Source organism: Dipteris shenzhenensis, chromosome 1 (assembly GCF_047967505.1).
Source record: "Dipteris shenzhenensis isolate YYH24624 ecotype China chromosome 1, Dip_SZ_1.0, whole genome shotgun sequence".
Taxonomy (NCBI): domain Eukaryota; kingdom Viridiplantae; phylum Streptophyta; class Polypodiopsida; order Gleicheniales; family Dipteridaceae; genus Dipteris; species Dipteris shenzhenensis.
In genome coordinates, this window is record NC_141596.1 from 22,216,535 (window position 1) to 22,240,164 (window position 23,630).

Here is a 23,630-nt window from a genome sequence, read left to right on the forward strand (position 1 = left end):
GGTGAGTTGTCCTGTTGAGAGGGCAATCGATACATCGTCTAAACTTGACAAGCCATCGCAGTAGAACCTTCCATGTCGTAAATAAATGGGAAGGACTTCCCTTCTTGGCACTTGTCAGTTCTCATTTTCTTCATGGAGAAGGGCTTGGGGGTGTTGTGTCTGTTTTGAGAAGAAGCCTAGCAACAATCAAGGCTCATAAAAAATACAAGCATGGGAGTTGAAGAATAAGAAAGTGTTGGGACATTCGGTGCTGACTATTTTCACCACGTGGATGCATCCAAGATGGCAACATATAGCTAGAGCATGATTGAAACGTTGTTTGGTGCAGAAAATGAAGAACTCTAAACCTGTCTTGAAGCAGGAGCTTTTCGGCTTGCATATGGGAGAAGGAGATAACCTAGATTCACACCTCAATAACATGCAATCAATCATGAAGCAGCTGCAAGCCTTGGGAGCAAGAGTTGACAACGACAGCACAAAAGTCATTCTACTTTCGAGTCTCCCTCCAGGTATGCTGAGTTGATGACAATACTAAAAGTCAATTTTGGTAGTACAGATTTCCATGAAGCTGATTCAATGTTATTAAGAGAAGAGTGTAGAACAAAGGAATTAATACCAAAAGAGAAGTTGCATATACTGTAAAGAAGGAAAACAAGCAAGAAGGAAAAAAGGGGAAAACCAACAGCAAAGAGAAACTCGTATGTGAGTATTGTGGCAAAATGGAACATGTGACAAAGGTTTGTAACAGAAAGGCTTTCCATTACATTCGGCATAGAGGAGAGAAGGCATGCTGGGTCGAAGATTCTCCATTAACAGAAGAATTTGCAGGGTTAACAGTAGCAGACGAAGGTCCAAGTCTTGAAGATGACTGAACATTCTGAAATCAACAGACAATTTGTTTTTGGGTATTTCCCTGTGTGGGTGGTCAGGTACCACAGCAAAGAGAAACTTGTATGTGAGTACAACATTCAGTGTAAAGGAGAAAAGAATTGCTTGATCGAAGATTCTCCACCAACGGAAGAATTTGCAAGGTTAGCATTAGTAGATGAAGGTCCAAGCATTGAAGGCTAATTAACTTATGTGTGTCCTTTGTTTAATATATTTTATGCATTGGTTAATCTTTAAGCTTATGTCTAAGAGGGGTGCACATTATATCAAGAGGGGATTCAAACCCATGATCTTTTATTTCACACACTTGAACTCTACCACTAAGCTATAGAGTTGTATAGCATCCCTAAAGATAAATATAATATTTAAATGGTCCCTCATTCCCCTCCATGTCCCTTCCTCTTTCATAAGTGGTCCTCCCCCCCTCCGCAATCTCAACTCACGTGGCTCCTTCTTTAATGCCTCCTGACTCCATTATTCTTTAATTGAAACTCCTTCCCTCCCCCCTTTATCCCTAGTTTAATCATGGCCTTGCAATCTTGCTTTTCACCCCTCTTCTTTTCCCCACAACTAATCATTAGGAAATTTCATTTTTTCAATGTTATGGGAGTGTACTGGATCCCCTCCTCAGATTAAGGGGGGTATGTTGGTTAATCCTTGTAGGGGTTAATGTGTAGTGCTCTAAGGTTTGAGGTTAGATGGCCATGCACCGCAACGTGGCTCATCCTCTGCATGAGACACTACATGGCCATGCAATCAAACGTGGCTTACCAATAGCTTTATAGTGCCTTCGAAGGGGCTCACGGCAATCTTGTAATGGCAACAAGCCTGGTCAGTGGTCGGGCTGCGCCATAGTTGAATAGATTTTCTTTTGTGTCTTTACTGTGTCGTGCACTTTACTCAGAATCTTTTCATCTTCATTGTCATTTCATGAGAGAGGGATGGTTGTGAAAAAGCTTGAATTAATCCTCCGAATTTATCCATCACGACACCAGGGCATTTACTATGACAGTACCTCGTTATTAACCTGCACAAGTACGTCTCCAGGTTCTAGATGTTTGTGAACGGGTCCTCCTGGTACCTATATGAAATGGGAAAGCATAAAAATGGATTACGTAAGACATGCTGTTTAAAAACTACAATGGCTCACCCAGTCAACTATGAAGACGAGTACATTTTCAGAGCTTACCACGGACTCTACCACAAGCATTCCCGTCTCCCCCACAGGAGAATCTTGTCTAACCACCTGCAATTACAAGTTTGGCACAGAACATTGATATCATTTAGTTTCCTTTTTGAACTTAAAGACTTCAAGTTTCAAGCACTAAAATTAGACAGCTTTATTACACAAAACTAAATGCATCTAAACTCCAAACCAGGAAATCCACCTGTTCAGTTTCATGCTTCAGACCAAGACGCCGAGTTTCGTCAAATCCTTTGTGCACCAACGTCATCTTCAAAAGTTTTGAGCGATGAAGGACGAGTTAGTACACTGTAAACTTTGGCCACTCTATCCATGCAATCGTTTGTAGAAGGCACAAATAGATATTTTCAGATTGACACAAAGCCAGCAGACAGCTCCTTCCACTGACCAATACACACTACTTTCAGAGGCATTATATGAAAGTCGAGAAGCTGTTACAATATAGGGACTTCATTAGACGTTTTCACGAGACAAGCACAATCATTTAAAGCAGAAAAGCAAGAACATATCCAGGCTAGTCATTCAGACAAAACAGCAAGGCAGATCAAACAGAAACATAACAAGGAAAGAGAGGCTTATGAGGAAAGACAACAATGGGACACAAGAGGCAGCAAAATTGAGCACACAAAAGATGTGATGATTCACAAACACAATGAAGCACAAACCATTGACAAACTTAAAAGCCCCAATGCCTTGCAATTCCCATCCGGACGATCTGGCTTTGGATGTCATGTTTTTTCAAGTGCACATGAATCTTCGAAGCCTTATGTACAAGATAGTGGGTCAAGCTTGGGTCAGATCGTGTTCTCGCCATCTGAGCTGTGTTATCGTAGCGCCTTGCACTATGGGGGAGAGTTTGCGCTCCTAGTCCGTGAGGTGCACTCTCCCATGGGCTCGTGGTGAGGGTCTCTGCATGGCCCATAATACGTGTTAAGGTATGAGGCACCTCTGGCCTAGGTGCCATCACCAGTGCATTCGTTGTTCCTATCCATGCAACAGAGAGGATCGTTTCAACCCGCCATCGTTTCGTTCATGCATATGCGCAGACTAACGGGTCGATCCCATGGGGGGTAAACCATGCGTTCTAACTGAACTGAGGCGAAAGCTGTTAAGGGGCTCTAAGGTGGTGGCATTTGCCTCACAATGCCAATCACCAAGATGAGCACAAATTTAAATGCAGTGACAAATGTAAAAGTCCCAATGACTTATGATTCCTATCATGTAGATAAGAGCCAAATTACTATGCCTTACAATGTGTGTCACTAATATGAGCGCAAGGAACTTCAGCATATGATGCATAAGTTGAGACAATTTACTTCTTCAACCAAATTCGGGGAATTCAATCTATTTAGCAGTAGTCTATGCAAGCAGCAAAGAAAAAGTAACTGTTAAAAATTAAACACTGCTCGGTTCACAAAACCACATCCTAGCAGTAAAAGTCAAGATAAAATACCAACCAAATGTCTCTGCATCTGAATGTTTACAGATTGAAATCCCAATGAAGACAGCCATCAAGAATTTATTACCTGTAAAGTACCACGAGGAATTTTGATAGGCTGCCATTTCTTGCTAGGTTCATCCTTGCATTCTTGTAGATATGTCAGCGCTCTGACAACCTGTAAATATTTCATTCACATATCACAACCCTTGAAGAATTCTACCAACTGGATGTTCAGTCAGCAAACACCATGCATCATGAAACTGTGCAAAGTCTCTATATTTGAGGCCCTGAGAGGACATCTGACATCTTGATCTCTAAGTCCTCAACTAGAAAAAAAGAAGTAACTGCCCTATTGATTCTAAGATCCACGGCTTTCAATTCTAACAATGCAACTGAACAAGAGACCCTATGACCAGAATGTGACTAGGACTAACCACTATCACTTCTCCAGACACATGTTTTTCACCTACAACCAGATTATACCCACAGGTAGCAAACAGGAAGCTCATCAAAAGAGGGTAGTTTTGCTCAAAAATTGCATGGCAGGATAGAAAAAGATGTGATCTGAGCTTCCTCTCCAACAAATGCTACTTTAACATCTGTCTTTTTCGAACACAGACAATTACCAGCTTTCAACAAAATTAAGGCAACAGCACACTACTTGAGGAAAAAGCATGAGCAAATTATGCTGTTGTAAAACATAGCCACACTAGTTCCTGAAAACAACATTCTAGAACCAATGCTATGAAAGGGACGATGACTTGAACCTTTCATCGAAAAGCCAGAAGTGCCATCTGCTATTACCTTAAGCCCCAAAAATCTATAGCCTAAATACCTAAAGTAAAGGAAATTCTTACACGCTCTAGCGGAAGGAAAAACGCAGAGGCACTAGTAGTTCTGCTCGCAGCATTTAATGCCACAGCACGACCATGGCAATCAATGACAGGAGACCCACTTGAGCCTCCTTTGGTCCCAGAAGCAGCCTGAATTTCACAAGCATAGAAAACAAATGACAGAAGATTCCTTTAGAAACGTAAAACACAAGTTTCAGCTGAAGCCAAAAAGCATACGGACACAAAACTTCATACCTGCAAGTAGAATGTGTTGAAATCGTTATAGCCATCCCTGTGGAGAACAAACAGATTAAATTCATCGTATATGGGAAGGTGTACCACTCGAAAGGATAAGAAGATTTGCTTTCATTAAGTGGAGAAAAAATTATAGTCGATTCTCAATCTACAAAATATTTCAATAAGAAAACCTACCAAACTACCAGATTTGCGCATCAATCACACCTTCCAAATGAAGGCTTAAACAGGAGAAATTTCAAAGTGCTCAAAGAGAGGGAGAAAGAAAAGTCAAAAATGGTCAAGGCCATTTCAAGAAAAAAAAGGAACTTCTGCATGGAGCCAAGGAGTTAAAGAAGACATGCTGGATATATAAATACACGAATGTCATACTCAACAGTCAAACTCTACAAATTCATTTGCATCTTTAGGGATAGAGGATTTATCAAGGCCAAAAGGCATGCTCAATCTGCCTAGGGCTGTTAAAACTGTAAGACCATAGCCATGCCATGACAATATTGATCACAATGGCTACGAACATGATAAACTGGGGCTATACACGACGCAAAGACAGCTTACTACAAAATTACCTCCAACCTCTTTTCATCTGGCCCCTTTGATTCTAGATACCCATAAGAGCCAATTATTTTGAACCAGGAGGCCTCCTAAAGACATTAGTCTCTCTCTCTCTCTCTCTCTCTCTCTCTCTCTCTAGAGACGAAATTAACCATATCATATCGTTAGATCTCCTCCAGCTCCATACGTCTCAGACTGGAGTGGTGACCAGAAGTTCCCCACCAAGATCCAATTCTACCGCGACCACTTCTTGAGAGTATCGGAGGATGGGCTCATCATCAAACCCTAGTACCTCCAGGACACAAGAGTCTCACATGCACTAAGGATTGCCATTGGACACATGCAGGCCTCGTCCCATCAGTTGAGGATTGAGGCAGGGAGAGCTGTAGGTATACCCAAAGAGCAACGGATCTGCAAGTTATGCACATTGGGGGAGGTCGAGACAGAGGAGCACTTTCCATGTATCTGCCCAGCCTACTATGAGATCCGGGGACGATACGACTACCTCTTTCAGGAGAGGCACGGCTTTGGTCCACTCTCATAGCTGATCCACTTCCACGACCAGGTCTCCATTGGACTCTACCTGATTTGAGATGCAACTACACAGAGAGACATTATTACGAGACATCAGAGAGCAACAAGAGGTGGCAACACCACAGGTCATTGAGGCAGACCCCGAGCGCAGAGGCATGTCACAGATTTTTATGCATTTGAGGAGTGGAGGAGGAGCTAGCCGATATGAGAGCTGCATGGATTAGCAGAGAGAGCAGACACGATGCTATCGAGCGAGGTACGCAAGGACCACACAAGACACCTAGAGTGGCCAGAGCACACACAATCGAGGTCTCGCCTATCTCAGCCCTCCACGAAAGCACGAGATAGCTCAATAGCTGAATAAACCGGGATTTGTCGCAGCCTATCGACGAGCGACCATAGTGCCGGGTTTCAGCTTCTGAGTCTCAGCTTTCAGCTCTCTCTTGATACACAAAGCAAGAGACCCTATGGAGATGAGGAACTACCGTACCCTCATGATTGGCCATAGGCAGAGTGCGTGCCCCAAGTGACCCACCAGATTGGGTCGAGAGTACGATCGGAGAGAAACAAGGCTGCCCCCTCTCACCGACCCTCTTTGGGCTTTACATTGATGAGATCACTTCTTTCATATACCACCTAGGAGGCGAAGGATCTACTAGCCGATCTCATGATACAGATATTGTTGTACACTGATGACATAGTCCTTATCTCATCCTTAGCGAAGGGATTGCAAAGACATTTGGAGGCCCTAGATGTATTCTGCACATGCGGGGGCAAGGTGCTCTAGCCCAGTTGGAGAGACAGTGCTTCCGGGCACACTTTCAGGATCCAATGACAAAGTGTTGGCTCTTCGAAATGCTAGTGCGACCTACTGCCATGTATGCAGCATCCTTCTAGGGATGTGACCTACCGATAGCAGAGTGGAGGAGATTTGAGCGGCTACAAGTGACTATGGAGTCTAGGATGATTCAAAGCAAGCCCTCAGTCCCACATGAGATAGTACAGGCAGAGTTCGCCATGACACGACTACAGATTGACGCCCTCTTCCACACATCTGACAGTGACATACATTCACAGAGTCCAATGGAGACTACCTAGGCTGGCTCTACAATCATCCAGACGACTAGATGAGAGCAGGACGTACACATGGTATGCACGTATATCTGCATGGTTTGCCAGACAAGGGATTCAAATGGACAGACTCCCTCTCTTTCAGTATAGTATGGATGCACCCCTTGAGTCGATCCCACGAGATGAGATTAACCATATCATACGGTTAGACCTCCTCCAGCTCCACACATCTTGGACTTGGGGGGGAGATCAGGAGCTCCCCACCAAGACCCAATTCCACCGTGACCATTTCCTGAGAGTCTTAGAGGAGGGATTCATCATCAGACACCAGTATCTCAAGGACAGAGAAGTCTCACATGTACTGAGGATCGTCGCCGCACCCCTTGAGTCGATCCCACGAGATGAGATTAACCATATCATACGGTTAGACCTCCTCCAGCTCCACACATCTTGGACTTGGGGGGGAGATCAGGAGCTCCCCACCAAGACCCAATTCCACCGTGACCATTTCCTAAGAGTCTCAGAGGAGGGATTCATCATCAGACACCAGTATCTCAAGGACAGAGAAGTCTCACAGGTACTGAGGATCGCCGCTGGATTTTGAATTGTTCTTTACCTGGGTTCGCTACTAGGTACTCTGGACTCTCTGAAAAGATAGAAACCACAGAGTCTTTGGTGATCCAGTTTTTTCCACTTTTGTTTTCTTCCGTTGTGCTTTGCAACAATCGCTCTTCAATTGTCTGCAAAGTCACTACATACATCATGATGTATATTTGTCCTACACTCAGATTTTCTCTTGATGTAATCTTTCAACTTACCAGTTTTCTGGAATAGCTATCTTGTAATATAAAGCATTCAAAGTTTTCACTTTTTAAAAAATGTGTGTGTGTGTGTGTGTGTATTTTTACTTTCTACTGATCTCTGGGAAGTTTTTCTCCAAGGAGTTTCACTTGTAATCTTTTTACTTAAGAACTTAATAGTGGGTTTTCACCTCTTTTGAGGTTTCCCCCACAGAAATATATGATTTCACTATTTATATATTAAAAAAAGTGTGTGTGTGACCCACACACTATATAGTGTGATTGCTTGCAATCGCGCTATATTGACTATGAGGTGTACTTATCATATAGTGAGATTTTCTCATGATGTAATTGTGCTGCCCTTTTTCGGGTTAGCTTCTCTATAATATAATCACTCATAGTTTTCACCCCAAAAAAAAGTGTGTGTGTAGGGGTGTGTGTGTGCGTGCACGCGCGCGCACCATACAAAGAAATCAAGCTACCCAAGAAAGTACGGAAATAGGAAAAAAAAAACTGCTCAATAACAAAATTATTCTTGGTAGGGGTAGCACCCTACAAGTGGAAACCTTTCTCTAGACCAAACCCTTCAAACAAAAAACAATCATCCGCAGCTAGTAAGCCTTTGTCAAGTGGCTGACAAACAAAAAAGACTTCTTACTTCTTGTAATGAGGTGCATCACGGTCTAACCGTGCCAAGGTTCCAGCCAAAATAGAGATCTGCACATTCAGAAAGTGACATAGTTCAGTTTTCCACTTCCAAACTACAGCAAGATGCATAACAAATAAAAAATTTCAGTTCTATGTTCCAAGACCCAATTGTCATCCTTGTTTAAACTGATACAGCACTAGAAAGGAGCCAAAGAACTGCAAATATTGTAGATTGGTGAAGTGCACATAACCATAGAAAAGCACAGTTGACATGAGAATCAAAAAACGCATCTTTTTCCACTTCCAAACTACAGCAAGATGCATAAAAAATAAAAAACTCAGCTCTTAGTTCCAAGACCCAATTGTCATCCTTGTTTAAACTGATACAGCATTAGGAAGGAGTCAAAGAACTGCAAATATCATAAAGTGCTGAAGTGAGCATAACCATAGACAAGCACACTTGACATGAGAATCAAAAAACGAATCTCCTTAACTTGCAAATGCTCGACAAACCTTGAACTGAGCTATTTGAACTTCTAGCATGTTTTTGAAGAAACACATCAATCTGGCAGAGGATACACGTAAAGGGAAGGCTGAAACTCAATAAGCAAACACTTTACCAACTTGTAAATTAGGACCTTAGATAAGGTTGGGAAACCCTGAGTTGAAGACCAGATGAATTGGCAGATACTAAAGGTCAGCTGAGCCACCTATGCCTTGCAATGAATTACCTAACTATCCAACGCATGCTATTTACCAGCTGAATGTATTCCATGGCCTAAAATCGGAACTGTTCACTGACCAAACCTAGCGGAAAAAAATGCACTGTGTTTTGATTCTACACTATAGTTTAGGCATGTCCCTGGATAGAAATAGATATATATCAAGGTAAACACCAAGCTCTAACTGCTAATCTGACAAAAGACACAGAAACTCCCAGTTGCATCATTTCATATGATTTGTCAGAACCAACAGCTAAAGAGGCCCTGGCCAAGCAGACATGCATCAAAGGGTTTATCTTTAGATTCTTGTGCTTTCTATATCTCACCAATTTGAATACGAACGTCAAATAAAAGGATCCCCCTTCAAAAGGAGCTAGGTTTAAAATAACACATCCCATGAGCCTTGCTCTCTGAGTTTCTTTCATACTAAACTGAAGTCGTTTGCGGGGGGGGCGGGGGGGGGGGGGGGGGGGGCAGAAGTATCAAAGATGTGAGAGTACCCAATGCATAACTCAAAAACATATCATGCTTGCGACATTCCTGTTCAAATTTCATGAAATATAAAAAATGAGAAAAAACTTATGAACAAATCCAAATATCTCATAAGCATCAAAAAAACTTTGCTGTACAAAATTTACCGTTGTGAGTATAGAGTGAGTGAGAGAGAGCAAGAGAGAGTGTGAGAGCTGGAAGCTTGGAAGCTGAAAGCTTAGTTGCAATAGAAGAGAGTGAGAGTACAACACACTGAAGGAAAAGATAAGGTTTTGTCCTAGTGACAAAACCTTAGTAGTCACTAACCATAGTTAGTGAACTAACTGCGGTTAGGGGGGAAAACCTCTTAAAGAGGGAAAAGTGCCCCTAACTAGCTTATTATATTACATTGGTCACTCTTGAATTATATCTATAATTCCAACACCCCCCTGCAGTGCCAATGTCATGTACAAGGCTGATCAATCACCAAATGGATATAAGTTCAGGGCACTGCGAAATGCCTCAAACTTTTCACGTGGTAGTGCTTTGGTGAAAATATCTGCAACGTTGTCATGTGTGGACACAAAGATCATACTGATCTCTCATGCATGCAACTTCTCTCTGACGTAGTGATAGTGAATCTCGATGTGTTTCGTGCGAGCATGAAACACTGGATTCTTTGCCACTGCAATGGCACTCTGACTATCAGTGAGAATTGGAGAGGGACCCTCCAAAGACAGATGAAGATCAGCAAATAGACGTCGCAGCCAGACACATTCAACTATTGCTGTGAAAGCTGCCCTGTACTCAGCTTCACATGATGAGGTAGCCACTGTAGATTGTTTCTTGCTCAGCCATGAAATGCAAGATTTGCCCAAAAAGAAACAATTGCCACTAGTGGACTGCCTAGTGTCATAATCACCAGCCCAATCTGAATCACTGTAGGCATGCATCTGCAAGTCACCCCCCCTGGGAAATAGTAAGCCAAAAGACTTTGTGCCCTGCAAATAACGGAAGATGCACTTAAATGCCTGCCAAAGCATAGTTTTTGGGCTGTGCACGTACCTGCTCACCTAAGATACTGCAAACTGAATATCAAATCTAGTGTTGCAGAGATATATGAGGCATCCAACAGCCTGACTGTAAAGTGTGGCATCAACTGATTCTCCTGCATCATGCATTGTGAGTTTCAGCCCCGGCTCCATAGAAGTGGCTATGGGCTTACACTCTTGCATGTTAAATCTGTCCAAGAGTTTCTGAACATACTTGGACTGAGACATAACAGTGCCACGTCTCTTATGAGAGAACTGGATCCCCAAATAAAAGTGAAGCAGCCCCAAATCTGACATGTCAAAGTTGGTCTGCAAATCAGCTTTGAAATCTGCAATTTTTTCTTCATTGGACCCTGTGAGCAGTAAGTCATCGACATAAAGAAGGATGACTAATATTTCCCCCCCATCCATCTTGATGTAGAGGGTGCTCTCAGTAGGACTATTGTGCAGCCCCTTGTTGGTCAAAAAGGCATGTATCTTGGCATACCATGCACGAGGGGCCTGTTTCAGCCCATATAAAGCTTTATTGAGCTTGCATACTTGAAGTGCATTTGCTGTAATTTCAAAGCCCGGAGGTGGTTTGACATACACCTCTTCCAACAAGTCCCCATTTAAGAAGGCTATTTTTATGTCCAACTGATGAACATTCCACTCAAAATGTGCAGCCATTGCAATTACTGATCGGATGGTGGTGGTCATCCGGGATGTAGGAGCGAATGTCTCCTCATAATCTATGCCCTTTTTCTGAGCATAGCCCTTAGCAACCACCCTCGCCTTATATCTGTCAATGGAGCGATCTGGCTTCCGTTTGACTTTGAATACCCATCGTGTGCCAATGGCATGTTTACCCTGTGGCAAGTCCACAACATCCCAAGTCTGATTTTTTGCAATGGACTGCAACTCATCATGCATGGCATTCATCCAATGCACATTATCCTTTGCCTCTTCAAATGTGGCAGGCTCCTCCTCATCAAGGAGAGTACCTGCATATGTTGATTCCACTGAATTAGCACCTTCCATGTGCCTTGCTGCACTGCGAGTCCTGCCAGGTAACGGAGCATCAAGTTTACTCTCCCTGAGAGTCTGTAACAGCCAGTTTGGGACTGTGTTTTTGCTGCATGTATGTCTGCAATTTCTTGCTGCACCACCTGTTCCACTGCCTGTGGAGGGGGCAAGACATCCTGTGGCGGAACTAAAGCATCTGGAGGTTGCTATAAATTCTGATTTGGATCAGAAAGATCAGCAGGGGAACCCAAAGCAATGGGTAGCAACCCCTCAAAGACATCCTCTGAAGACGAAGGCATTTGAAATTCAGCCTGAGTGTGAGCTGAATTTTCAGAAAATATCACATCTCTACTTACTATGATTTTGCGTGTAGCAGGATTGTAGAGACGGTACCCCTTGCTTTATGCACTATATCCAACAAATATGCATTTGATGGCTTTATCTGACAATTTGTGCCTAAATTCAACTGGCACATGTGCATAGGCAAGGCATCCAAAGACTCGGAAGTGATCCACTGAAGGCTTCCTGTCATTCCAGACCTCAAAAGGAGTTTTTGTTTTTAAAGCCTTAGTGGGAGCCCTCTTCAAAATGTAATTGGCACACATCAAACCCTCTAGCCAGAATTTATGAGGCATGTGTTTGCTTTTCAGCATACATCTGTCCATCTCCATGAGGGTTCTATTTTTCCTCTCAGCTTTGCCATTTTGCTGAGGGGTCAGCCTGATTGTGAGCTGATGCACAATACCCTTGCCCTTGAGAAAAGCATCAAATTCTACAGATAGGTATTCCCCACCTCTATCCGTGCGCAATGTCTGTATCCTGAGTCCGGTTTCATTTTCAACCATGGCTGAAAAGTGTTTAAACACCGTGAACACTTCAGATTTCTTTTTCAGCCCATAAACCCAAGTAAAATTGGAGTAGTCATCAATAAATGTAACAAAGTAGAGATGACCACCCAACGATGGAGTCCTCATGGGACCACAGACATCACTGTGTATAACCTCTTAAAGAGGGAAAAGTGCCCCTAACTAGCTTATTATATTACATTGGTCACTGCTATAATTCTAACAACCGTTACAGTAAATTTAGTTTATGCAAAACGGTGTAGTTCTAGAGTCAGAAGTTGTAACCCCTCTTCGCTATGGTATCCAAAAGGAAGATGGGAAACCTCATAAGCTTTGGAATGCAATCAAGATCCTGAAACACTGGAGGTGTTCAAAAGGAGTTGTGTAAGTAAATGTGTGTTGGGGTGGTCATGCTCTCATAGGAGGTAGAGTGGTTAGGAGGTTTAAAAAACCTAAGGTGTGTGCAAATAAGGGAAAAACGGAGGATGAAGTGGATAGGTGATGGGGAACACTACGAGAGAGGGAGGAAAAAGCCAAAAGAAGGGACACTGAAAAAATTCAGGGGAACTTTTTTAAAAGGAAAGGAAGATGGATGTACGGTTTTTGGATGTGAGCCTCTCCCTCCTCCGCCCCTGCCTGCTTTTAACAGATTGAGAACACAATTCTGCTCTGAATTTTGAAGAAAAAAAACATTCGACATATTTGGTACGGTGGGCATGGAGGCAGCGGGTTAAAGAGAGAGACACTTGAATGAGCAAGACTTTGCTTAGAAGACACCCATGGAAGGCTTTTTCTGTGAGTTACCCTAGGTTCACACCAGTGAGAAGGCCCTAGGTTCACACCAGTGAGAAGGCCTCAATTCAACTTTAGAAGGGGTCCGGTGAGATCATAGAATTACTCTGTCACCGATATCTCTAAAGCGAGGCAGGCCTTGAGAGGATTGAGGGTAGAGCTCATTGATAAAACCTCCTTTGAGTTTACAGTAGCTTCCAGGTTGGTCGGGGAGTTGAACAGAGGCAAACTGGTGCAAACTGAGGTAGCTGAGTATTTGAGGTGAGATAACTCAGTACTTGAGATCTACTGGATCGATAGTTCAATGATTTGAGCTCAACCCGTCTGCGATGAACCACATCAACAGACAGCATGGCTTCCTTCTCCTCCTATTCATCGTGCCTAGCCATTGTTTTCACCCAGCCTGTTCATCCCAATCGCGCCAACGTTTAAATGTGTCCGACATGTGGTTTTGCTGTGTGCGCCTTAGGGCTCCAACTGGTGGCAAATTGTTGGGGAGAGTTCTATTTGTGGTGGTTGGAAACGGACGGAGTGAGGGGATGAAGGTGTGGGAGCCTGGAGGCAGCTCAGCGACACCGGAGACAATGTGGCATTTCCTTGACGATGCACATCGATGTCCAAACGTGCATCATAAGCATTGTCTGAAACAGACAGGCTGTTGTACAGTTGCACATCAAAATAAAAAATAAAAAATCCTTGCATAGTCAATGCATTAACCACCTGCACACTTCTCTGGGAAGCTGGATGTTGCAATGGGTGAAAGCAAAGAAGGGGCTTTTGATGCAGATTTATGCCCTCGGTTGTGGGCTATGCTTTGGGTAGTCTTTACATGCAGACAAATGAACTAAAAGGAGAATTCAGGCGGACTTTTTTTCTTCTTGAAAGGAAAGAAAGACGGATGTACAGTTTTTGGATGTGAGCCTCTCCCTCCTTCAACCTTTGACTGCCCTTAAAAGATTGAGAACACGATTCTGCACCGAATTTTAAAAAAACACCTTCCATACTATATGTCCTGCAATTCACTAGCTCAACACCACAATCCTCAATTGTATCTTACGATTCCTCATTCTCAGGTTGAAACCTTAGCATGCGCTTTCTAGAATAAAAAATATGTGTGTTTTCATAGAGGGAAAAACTCCCGCCTCCTAAAGGATATTATTTCATCGTGTAAAAATAAAAGAACTGAGATTGTTTCAAGCTTAGAATTACAAATTCAAACAATATGTTTCTTCTCGGATCTCAAAAAGTCAACTCAAGGTTTATATCATGAGGTCCCCCATCATAGTGCTCATACTTTTCCCTGATTCAGGGGCAAGCATGCAAACTATTCATGTGCGGTTGGGCCTAGCACTAAATATCAGGGTTTATCACATGCAGTCCTTTCATTCTGACTCATCCAATCGTGCTTTGAAAAGGCAAACCTTTATGAATAGCATCACAAATGTCGGGGCAGACTCACTGACAAGAAAAGACTGCTCCATGTTAAACTACTTGGTATATCCCAAGGCAAGCCCAGACAGTGATACATAGACAAACAATCAAAAACTTCATGACGATAACATAACTCAGACCTCAATTAAGCATCTACCACAATTATGCTTTGAAATGGCAAACCTTTATGAATAGCATCACAAATGTTGGGGCAGACCCACTGACAAGAAAAGACTACTCCATGTTAAACTACTTGGTGTATTGCAAGGCAAGACCAGACAGTGATAATAGACAAACAATCAAAAACTTCATGACGATAACTCAGACCTCAATTAAGCATCTACCATATTTTGCATTCAAAATCTTGATTGCTCAAACATGTTGTCAGTTTGCCTGTTCTGTTTACAGTCAAACTTAAGCCTAGATAATCCCAGGACCATACCCAAACACATCCTATATCCTGCAAAGCAATGTGTTATTCGTAATTTATACAACCAAACACGACATTTGACATGAATTATGAAAGAGAAAACCTTTTCCCCACTATCATTGCCCACAACTCGGATTTCCAAGCCCACTGCAGCAGCTTCTGGTGCAAGTGGGATTTCCTCATACTCCATAAACTGAACGGCTTCAGGATCAAAATGGAAAAATCCAAAATCGTGCACCTGCAAATCCTGACCATCATTCTCTCTCTCTCTCTCTCTCTCTCTCTCTCTCTCTCTCTCTCTCTCTCACACACACACACACACACACACAGAAAGAATATGTAAAATATGCCCCACAGGGAAGGCGGAAAATGAGCAGCATGTACTCCTAAATGTCGGGCCTACACGCACATCAGAAAGAAAGAAAGAAAGAAACAAAGTTTATTAAAGTCTTCAGAAGACCGATGGGTCTATGAGACTGTGAAAAACCTGATACAATGAGCTGTGGTAGTGCAGCTACTAAACGAGCATCCACACCAATGCAGAATGCAAAAAATGCAAAATGGCAGTACTAAGTCCTAAGTACAACATAGTACAACATAGTCATGTCGATAGTCGACTATATATCAATCTCAGCATCATCATCGACATCATCATCATCAGCAGCAGCAGCAAGACATCAGGATGGATCAGGCAATGAAGGCATGAGGTCAGCAATAGAGCGTTGTCGGCCCCTCAAGGGTGCAGTCCTAGTACGTCTCCTGGTCGTAGCTCTGCATCTAACTAGGGCCACTGTGACCCCCGTCAGTCGGGCTCCGACCCTAAACACGGAGGGGATGTCCCCAAGTATGATCTGTGTGTCAACCCTTTGTCTGAGCTGTCGGGTCACAGGCTCCGGGTCACGGTCATGTCGAGGTCTCGTCTCGTGGGGTGAAAGGGAAGGTCAGAGGGAGAAGAACAACCGAGAGAAGGTGAGAGAGAGAGAGAGAGTGACACTCAAGATGCGGGTGTGAAGTGATGAGCCACACCACAAACTCATAGGTTTTATTAGGATTAGGTTTTTCCCCTTATGACTGTCTTAAGACAGTCATAGGTGTCATATTTTTAATAAAGGGGTGGCAATGTGCCTTTACCCCAACAACCTCCCACCTAAAGGCCAATATGCCTAAGGGGAGAAAAGAATAAAAATTACAGCAATATACAGTTACTGTATACAAGACCATAAAATAAGAGTGGTCTCATCCTAATCCCATGATGTGGCGGCAATGTGCAAACCGCTCTGTAGGCAAGCTCTTAGTGAGTATAGCTGCAGGATTATCATCAGTATGCACCTTCACAAGCTCAAGTCGCTTGTCGTCCAGTACCTGTATACCCTCTTGAACAGGGTTATCTGCAGCAGCCTGCTGCTGCATATAAAAGGGCATTCTTTGCTGTCCAACATCATCATAAATAACCCTCCTGTATTCCACAGGTTGCACGGGTTCCTTGTGTACACTATCCTCTTTAAAGATGACATCATTGCTGCGTATAATCTTCCGTTTAACGGGATCCCATAACCTGTACCCCATTTCACCTTCGTCACCATAACCCATGAAGATGCATCTGAAAGACTTTGGCTCCAGTTTGGTGCGCAGTTCTTTGCGTACATGAGCAAAGCACTCGCAGCCAAACACACGTAAGTGCTTATATGAGGGTGGCTTGCCAGACCACACCTCCCCAAGTAGGCAAATCTGAAAAAGAAAGAGACGGCAGATAACCCAAACGTGACAGTTCTTGCATTCCTTTAACAGACATGTGTCCCAACCGGCTATGCCACAATGAAACCTTTGGCAGCTTGGTTATGGCAACAACATGATTACCCACACTGGAAACATAAAGAGGATACAAGGTATCACTCTTATAACCCTCAGCCACTGCAACCTGGCCATCAGTAATCACCCATTTGGAATCCCCAAATGTGGTGTGGTAACCACTGTCATCCAACAAGCCAGTGCTAATCAGATTTTTCTTGATTTGCGGCACATGGCGAACACCATCAAGCATAAATGACCGTCCATCAGGGAATACTATCTGTATACTGCCAATCCCTGCAATCTGACATGCATAGTTGTTCCCAAGGTGAACAACTCCATGAGTACCTGTGTAAGAAGTAAACCACTCCTTATGAGGAGTAACATGAAAAGAAGCACCTGAATCCAAGAGCCAGGTGTGCATGTCATGGCCATCAATAACCAATGTGTGTGCAATTACAGCAGAAGAACATAATACCTCATGTCTGTCACTGTCACTGTCCTCTGCTGCAACATTCACTGCATCCAAGTCATCTACCTTGGCCTTGCCTTTGCCTTTGCTTCCACTGCCTGCATCCTTTGCTTCAGCCTTCTTGGCTTTCTGATCCCGTATAAACTTGAAGCACTTAGACTTCACATGTCCCTTCTTGCCACAATAAAAGCATTCAATATCCTTTTTACCACGGGACTGACTGCGGGATTTGGACTTACTAGCAGATCTCCCCTTCTGCTGAGTCCTGCCTCTTTCCTGTACCTGCAAAGCATTTGAAGACTTGCTGTCCGCATTATTTTTCCTGCTCATCTCCTCCATGAGGAGAGAGCTTTCTACATCAGCATATATAAGAGTGACATTCGAATTAGACAAGGTGGTCTTGAAAGTGTCCCAACTCTCAGGAAGAGTACACAACAAGAAAGTAGCCTTGAACTCCTCATCAAGGTTCAACCCCTGTGCAATCAGCTGTGTAAAGATGGCATTGAACTCACTCAAGTGTGAGGTCATAGCTGTACCTTCCTTCATGCGAAGATCAACCAGCTTCTTCAACCAATACACCTTACTGGCTGAACTCTTTTGGGCATACAACTCTGCTAGCCTCTGCCATACACCATAAGAGGTCTTTTCAGCCTGAACATTGTACACAAGAGAATCACTGAGAGTAAGCATGATAGCAGCCCTCGCGGACAGATCTAGCTCCTCCCACTCATCATCTGACATCCCAGATGGCTTGACACCCTTCACCCTTATGGGCTTAGAAATCTTCTTAAGCAGAAGTACATTCAAACACTGTTCTGCCCATAATGCATAATTGTGTGCCCCTTCCAACTTCTTTATGTTCAGAATTGATGATTCACTTCCCCCTGATGCCATATCAGATAAGGAAAGTACCTGACTCCCTGTAAGTCAAAAAAGACTGAATAAAATTCTGTTTTCTCAGAAAAACCTGCTCTATCAAGAGCCAGAAGCACTCACAATAGTGCTGTTTTTTACTGTCAAAAGAATCTGCAGCAAAACAGTAAATTTCCCTCCAGTTACTGTACCTTCTGACACACTGTACTATGCTCAAATAGGCATAAAACAGTAATTTCAGAATGCTGCAGCTGTTCCACAAGTGCTTTAACAGTGCATCATCAACTGACAAAGCACAAAACACTGCTGTCCTGATCACTTCTCCCACCTCAGATGAGGTATTGCACTGATTTTATATGCATAAACCACTTGTCATACACTGTTTTGTTCACTGAAAAAAGAAGCTCCAGACTCTTCAGCCTGTCACAAACCTGCAACAGAAAATGGGACAAATCCCAAGCAATCACCCTTCTGCCAAGGGGATAAAAGGCATCTGAAGGTCTCTGACAGTAACCCAAGTGCTCTCAAGCAAAATATGGGCAAAAGCCCCTTGATTTGACACCTGAACCAAGTGAAGAACACCTCAACACTGAGGTAGCATACAAAATGTAGCGCTCTCCTGGCACTTTCACCTGACAATGCAATGCATAAACAGCCCTATGTACACAATAACAACACAGATCCCAACGTACAGACACTGAAGAGAAAATCTTTTGAGCACTGTCAACGATGGACAGTTAGGGACCGAGTAAACTCGATGCGCCCTGGCCAAGCGTGGCTCAACCGAGATTTTCAAAAGGTGTCGTACACAAAATGTGACCTGCAAGAAATGTCACTGAGTACACTGCGGAAACAAGACTAATGTGGGCTCCCTGGCTCCACACTGCCTCAAGGCATACACTGCATAAGCTTCCAGGCAAAAGCCCTTTGAAAATGTCACCCACAAGCTGAGATTTGCACTCAGCAAAGGCATAAAAGTCCTCTGCAAAATCACGGCATTACCTTCCCAAAACAAGATAACTGTGCAATCAACCACACACTGTGGTACTGGTCACCTCAAGTGACACATCCCAGCACTCCTGAAACTCCTGATCTGCAAAATAACCACACACAACATCAGAACTGAGCAGGCTGCTCACCACCCAACCGTGACATCTACGGGATGTGATCCCGAATCAGAAGATGTCCCCTCCGAGCCACGAGCTGAGCTACTGGCACGAACTCCCAATCAAATCCAAACCAGCCTGGTGTCCCATACCACCAGGTGGCGCTGTGAAGCCCTGGATCTGTCACTGGGCCTTGGGCTACGCTAAGATGCAGGCGCGCGTCCGCGACACAATCCAGGATCAGACCTAGCACCTGGGAACGAGACTTGCTCCCAACTGCGCACTGAGAACTGAACCCCCTCAGATACCAATCCGTGCACATGACATACTCCCCCTCCTCTAAGAACTCACTCCTGAGTTTGCTAAGAAATCCGGAAATGTTCTTTGGAGGTTTTGTAATGTCTCCCATGTTGCATCCTCCTCAACACGATCCTTCCACTTAATCTTGTATTCCGTGATAGTACGATTTCGAATCTGTCTTTCACGAAATTCAAGAATAGATTCAGGTTCGTGAGGAATAAAAGTCAAATCTGTAACTTCTATAATCTCATGAGGAGAAACAAGTTGATCATCTGCACCCAATACTTCTTTCAGTCTACTGACATGAAAGACTGGATGTACTTTAACATCAGGAGGCAATTCTAGTCGATATACAATTGGTCCAATTCTTTTAATGACCTTGAATGGGCCACAGTATCTGGGGGATAATTTCGGAACCAAACCAGTACTTAGGCTCTTGGATTCCTTAGGAATTCTCAAATATATCATCGTTCCTTCAAAGAACTCTCTGGGTGAACGATGTCTATTAGCATAAAATCGGTCCCGATCTTGGGCACTTCTAATAGACTCCTTGGCAAACTGCAACATTTCCTGCATGTCTTGCAAGAAGTTCTTAGCAGCATCATTTTGAATCCCTTTCAATCCAACCATAACTGGTGACTTAGGTTGAAACCCGTACATAAGCATAAAAGGACTATAACCTGTACTAGAATGCTTTGCACTGTTGTAAGCAAATTCAATCATGGGTAGATAATCTTCCCATGAAGACTGTCTCTTAGATACATATGCCCGAAGCATGTCTTCAACCAACTGGTTGACCTTTTCTGTACTGCCATCAGATTGTGCATGATCCGAGGAACTCATACTTAGAGTAGTTTCTAACTTCTCAAACACAAGTGTCCAAAAGTTACTTGTAAACTTTGAGTCCCTGTCACTGACTATGTCAGATGGCAAACCATACAGCTTGAACAAGTGGTCCACAAACTCGTGAGCCAACTGAACAGCTGAAATAGTTGTTCTTGTAGGTAAGAATCTAGCCATTTTTGTCAAACGGTCAACTATGACCCAAATAGAGTCATGACCCTTGCGCGTTCGAGGCAAACCAGTAATAAAATACATGGAAATACTTTCCCATTTATTACCTGGAATCTGTAAAGGCTGTAATAAGCCCGTGCTTCTAAGGCGTTCAGCCTTAGTAACCTAACAAACCCGGCAACCTACTACATAGTTCTCTATAAATGCACGCATCTTAGGCCAATAAAAGGTATGCTTCACAAGAGACAAAGTCCTATGTATACCTGGATGTCCCGCACTAGGAGCATCATGACACTCTCAGAGAATCTTGGATTTAAGGTCCAGAACATCAGGCACACAAATCTTTTCATTCCGGAACAGCAAGCCGTTCCTAATCATCCACTGACCTACCGCCGCCTGTATCCTAGGTGGCACAATCCCTGAGTCCTGGTCAACCATGGAGCTCCCATCCTGGACTCTCTGCCAATAAGAACTGAAATGACTATCAGTTGCGTATAGCCCTCTCAAGGATTGAAATAGGTCTGAGGATATTTCCGTAAATGACAAAGCATTTACAAACTTAACTCGACTTAAGGCATCCGCCACACTATTCAACGAACCCTTACGATAACGTATTTCGAAATCAAAATCCTGCATTAGCTCTGCCCATCTAGCTTTCCTTCCTCTCAATTCTGAACCATCACACACATACTTAATTGACTGATGATCAATCAATACAAGGAACTTTGAACCATACAAGTAGTGTCTCCAAACTTTAAGAGCATACACTACAGCATGAAGTTCCTTCTCAAGTGTGGGCCAACGATAGTGAGTGTCGTCTAGCTTCTTACTCTCAAAAGCTACAGGTCTGCCCTCTTGGAATAGAGCTGCCCCAATCGCATAATCACTCGCATCGGCCTCTAAAACATAAGGCCGGGTAGGATCGGGTAATGCAAGAACGGGTGCTTCCTTGATAGATAACTTCAAGGTTTCAAAAGCCTTGTTCATTGCATCATTCCAAGAGATCGGCTGGGTAGACTTGCGTCCACGACCTTTCAATATGTTGGTCAAGGGTGCCGTGATATGTGAATAATCACGCACTGATTTCCGAAGAAATACCGTAAATCCTAGGAAAGAACGAAGTTGTTTCACAGTCTGAGGGATAGGCCATTCTAAAACCTTCAGGATACGATCCAGATCAATGCTAATACCTTCAGAAGAAATCTTGTGTCCTAAGTAAATGATCTCCTTCATAAAGAAGTCACATTTACTCATCTTGGCATAAAGCTTATGCTGTCTTAGAACAAGTAAGACAACCCGAAGGTGTCCTATATGATCCTCATGCGTTTTACTATATACCAAGATATCATCTAAGAACACTACAACAAATTTGCCCAGATAATCTCTGAACAAATCGTTCATCATCTGCTGAAAAGTAGCAGGAGCATTGGTCAAACCAAAAGGTAATACGAGGAACTCGTAATGACCATACCTAGTCCGGAATGCGGTCCTATCTATGTGTTTAGCATAGATACGGATTTGATGATAACCCGTGCGCAAATCAATCTTAGTGAAATACTTCGCTCCGGCCAAACAGTCTATCAAATCATCAGAACGAGCTAAAGGATAGCGGTTCTTAATTGTAACTTTATTTAATCGTTTATAATCTATACACATTCTCCAGGAAGAATCCTTCTTCTTTCTTAAGAGGACAGGTGCACCCCAAGGTGATTTACTTGGGCGGATATAGCCCATATTCAGGTAATCCTGAAGCTGGATAGCTAACTCATCCTCCTCTACCTGGCTCATCCTATAAGGTGGCACACTGATAGGTTGAGCCCCTGGGACTAAGTCTATGCGATGATCTACTACCCGTTCTGGAGGTAAACCTTCCGGCAGTTGAGCTGGGAATACATCTTTAAAATTATCTAACAACATTCTCAATTCTCGGTGTTCAAACACACTTAATTCATTCTTGTTAACTACCGAAACAACAAATGAAGAAAGTGGAATCAAAACACACTGATAGACATCATAATGAGAATTGTTTAATATATTCCGAAGCTGCATCGCAGATACAATAAGCCCCTGAGAAGGGGGAATCTTATCACACTGAATACAAAATTGGGTGTCCTTATCTACAAAAGAAAGCGTATGCTCCGTCCATCCGATCTGAATATTGTGGGTTTTAAACCACTCTATCCCGATCAGCAAGTCTACATGCTCTAGATGCATAACATAACATGTGAGAGCTCCTGTGTAGGCTTGAATCCGGATGGGAAGCGCTTCAACCTTGCGATCCCAAAACTGCTTCCTAGCTGGAAGCTGCACCTCGTAGGTGTGGTCGCTAGGTACTGTGGACAGCCCCATCTTCTGCACAAATTTGTAATTAACAAAATTGTGAGAGCTGCCCGGATCAAAGAGAATGTAAACCTGTTGGTCCCTAACTTCTCTATAAACTCGGAAAAGATCATGGGAACCAAACAACGAAGTATTAAAGGTACAATTACAAGAAAGGGGGCAGGTAACGACATTCACTGAAATACCTGTCATCGTGACTTGGTTGGCTCCCTTGGCTGCGATACGTGGACCCGCCTGGAGTTTCGGTCCTAGCACCAACTTTTGGTTCTTCCGCTTAGGACACTCATTCTTTGTGTGGCCCACCGGCCTTCTTTCTTGAGCCTGAGAGTGCGAAGGAAACGGGCCTTACCATTCTTCGCAGGAGTTAAGCTTTTCCTGGAGGCGTTGTCCGTAGACTTCGTCTCCCCAATACCAGTTGCATGCTGAAAGAACTTGCGTTTGTTCTTTCCGCTCGTCTCGGTAACTGTGGTTGCCTTGGTACCGGCCATGGTATCATCATATATGCGCGCATATGTCATGGCCTCCTGCAATGTTGTGCACTTGTTGTTCTTAAACTGTAACTTATAGGAGTCTGGCAAACCATCCACGAAAAAACCTAACAAGGTTACAGGATCCATTTTAGTGGCCCTGGTTTGCAGATCCCTAAATCTTTGAAGATAAACTTCAAAAGTTAAATTCAATTTTGACATATCGAGGGCCTTGAGCTTGCCAACGATATCGTAGTCATCTTCCTTCTTCAGGAACTCCTTCCTGAAGATAC

General features: G+C 43.4%; 1 protein-coding gene across 3 annotated transcripts in view; it reads right to left on the reverse strand.

The window, feature by feature from the left end:
* The window catches only part of DEG7 (DegP protease 7), a 118,163-nt gene that overhangs the window by 83,270 nt on the left and 11,263 nt on the right, over positions 1–23,630 (reverse strand). For all 3 annotated transcript variants that reach the window (XM_087373231.1, XM_087373224.1, XM_087373220.1), the window contains exons 3-10: positions 15,081–15,215; positions 8,240–8,298; positions 4,622–4,658; positions 4,391–4,516; positions 3,619–3,708; positions 2,277–2,342; positions 2,078–2,134; positions 1,904–1,969 (exon numbers count right to left, since the gene is read on the reverse strand). In XM_087373231.1, the coding sequence (XP_087229357.1) occupies positions 1,904–1,969; positions 2,078–2,134; positions 2,277–2,342; positions 3,619–3,708; positions 4,391–4,516; positions 4,622–4,658; positions 8,240–8,298; positions 15,081–15,215 (636 nt within the window). The remainder of the gene's footprint in view (positions 1–1,903; positions 1,970–2,077; positions 2,135–2,276; positions 2,343–3,618; positions 3,709–4,390; positions 4,517–4,621; positions 4,659–8,239; positions 8,299–15,080; positions 15,216–23,630) is intronic.